At 30.7% G+C, this 2,500-nt stretch overlaps 2 protein-coding genes across 2 annotated transcripts in view; both read left to right on the forward strand. All coding sequences in view use genetic code 11, as the record gives it.

The window, feature by feature from the left end:
* accD (acetyl-CoA carboxylase carboxyltransferase beta subunit) overlaps nucleotides 1-1,287 on the forward strand; it is a 1,539-nt gene extending 252 nt beyond the window's left edge. Inside the window, exon 1 of the mRNA in view lies at nucleotides 1-1,287. This exon is cut by the window's left edge and continues 252 nt beyond it. Within this exon, the coding sequence (YP_009272170.1) occupies nucleotides 1-1,287 (1,287 nt within the window).
* Nucleotides 1,288-2,090: 803 nt separating this feature from the next.
* On the forward strand, nucleotides 2,091-2,201 carry psaI (photosystem I subunit VIII). The gene has a single exon. It carries the CDS (start codon nucleotides 2,091-2,093, stop codon nucleotides 2,199-2,201), a length of 111 nt encoding a protein of 36 aa, YP_009272171.1.
* Nucleotides 2,202-2,500: the final 299 nt, after the last annotated feature.

A 2,500-nucleotide genomic window follows, 5' to 3' on the forward strand; every position in this document is an offset into this window, starting at 1 on the left:
GGCATGAAAGACATTCGTAATTTCATCTCGGATGACACTTTTTTAATTAGGGATAGGAATGGGGACAGTTATTCCATATATTTTGATATTGAAAATCAGATTGTTGAGATTAACAATCATCGTTCTTTTTTGAGTGAACTAGAAAGTTCTTTTTCTCGTTATTGGAATTCGGATTATCTGAATAATGACTCTAAGAGTGACGATACCTACTATGATCGTTACATGTATGATACTCAATATAGTTGGAATAATCACATTAATCGTTGCATTGATAGTTATCTTCATTCTCAAATCTCTATTGATACTACCATTGTAAATGGTACTAACAATTATAGTGACAGTTACATTTATAGTTCCATTTATGGTGAAAGTGAAAATAGTAGTGAAAGTTCCAGTATAAGAACCAGCACGAATGGGAGTGATTTAACTATAAAAAAAGAAAATTCTAATGATCTCGATGTAACTCAAAAATACAAGCATTTGTGGATTCAATGCGAAAATTGTTATGGATTAAATTATAAGAAATTTTTTAAATCAAAAATGAATATTTGTGAGCAGTGTGGATATCATTTGAAAATGGGTAGTTCAGATAGAATCGAACTTTTGATTGATCCAGGCACTTGGGATCCTATGGATGAAGACATGGTCTCTCTGGATCCCATTGAATTTCATTCAGAGGAGGAGCCCTATAAAGATCGTATCGATTCTTATCAAAGAAAGACAGGATTAACTGAGGCTGTTCAAACAGGCATAGGGCAGCTAAATGGTATTCCCGTAGCAATTGGGGTTATGGATTTTCAGTTTATGGGGGGTAGTATGGGATCCGTAGTCGGGGAGAAAATTACCCGTTTGATCGAGTATGCTACCAAAAAATTTCTACCTCTTATTATAGTGTGTGCTTCCGGGGGTGCACGTATGCAAGAAGGAAGTTTGAGTTTGATGCAAATGGCTAAAATATCTTCTGCTTTATATGATTATCAATCAAATAAAAAACTATTTTATGTATCAATCCTTACATCTCCTACTACTGGTGGGGTGACAGCTAGTTTTGGTATGTTGGGGGATATCATTATTGCCGAACCCAATGCCTACATTGCATTTGCGGGTAAAAGAGTAATTGAACAAACATTGAATAAAACAGTCCCTGAAGGTTCACAAGGGGCCGAATATTTATTCCAGAAGGGCTTATTCGATCTAATCGTACCACGTAATCTTTTAAAAAGCGTTTTGAGTGAGTTATTTCAGTTCCACGCGTTCTTTCCTTTGAATCAAAATTCAATCAAGTAGAGTATTAAGTTCAATTCTTTTATTTGTAGTAAACAAGTAGTTAGTTTATCAGAATCCACGTCAAAAATCAAAGTAAAAAGTGAAAGTTGTGGATAATTGTTTTTTACTAAGATTTATGATTACTAATATTACTGATTAGTAATCGGGAAGCCTCTATAAAATGAAAAACAAAAGAGTGAATTCTTTTTTTTTTTTTTTGTTTTGTGAAATTAGGCAACGAAAACGAATTTCATCTTCCCTTTTTACGTATTTATATATTGTATAATTAATTCAAATATAGATATAGAAAATATAGAGTTTTGTATCTTTCTATATCTCCCGAGAATCTCGTTTTGACTAAGAATCCCTATTGGCTATTGGATGGGATTCTAACAAATCTTTCGGTAATTTGTAAAAAACTTTTTCTTTATTAAATTCGAATTAGAAGACAAGAACAAAAGAAGAAAAGAGGAAGAATAATAAAATCGATTATCATACATATCTTTCATGCCGAAAGATGAATAAGTCCATTTATTTAGTTCTACATTCCTTCTTTTATTATACATACTCACTTAGATATATACCTCGATCTATATTAATTAGAATTACAATTTAATAATTTAAATATTGCAATTTAAATTTGAAAATTTCATTTAATAATTAAAATATAAATATAATAATTCGAATCGAATTCATAATTTATTTTTATTTTAGATTATTAGATAGTAATTATCTATGATAAGAATTAATTATAATTATTACAAGATATCTTTATAATAATATAATAATAACAGGTACAAATAGTAAATTGAGGTATTCATTCTATGACAGATTTTAACCTTCCCTCTATTTTTGTGCCTTTAGTAGGCCTAGTATTTCCGGCAATGGCAATGGCTTCTTTATCTCTTCATGTTCAAAAAAACAAGATTGTTTAGATCTGATAGGATCAAATCTCATCTTTTTTTTTTCAAAACTTAGACTTGTATCATACCACAAATATCTATTTACTGGAATATGCTATACCATGCGACTTCTGCCGAACATAAATGAAAGAGTTCTTATGCATACAGAAAATGATATTATGGGTAAATGAATTATAGCTATTTTCAAATAGACTCAGGATTGGTGGATATCGGAAATGGAAAGTCTATGTATCCAGATGTATGTCGGTATCTCTAGTAGAATCATATGAAGGGGATGCTCTTTTTTTCGATCTAATCAATTCAATTTGCTG

The sequence above is a fragment of the chloroplast genome of Diospyros lotus (genome assembly GCF_014633365.1).
Source record: "Diospyros lotus chloroplast, complete genome".
Classification (NCBI taxonomy): Eukaryota; Viridiplantae; Streptophyta; class Magnoliopsida; order Ericales; family Ebenaceae; genus Diospyros; species Diospyros lotus.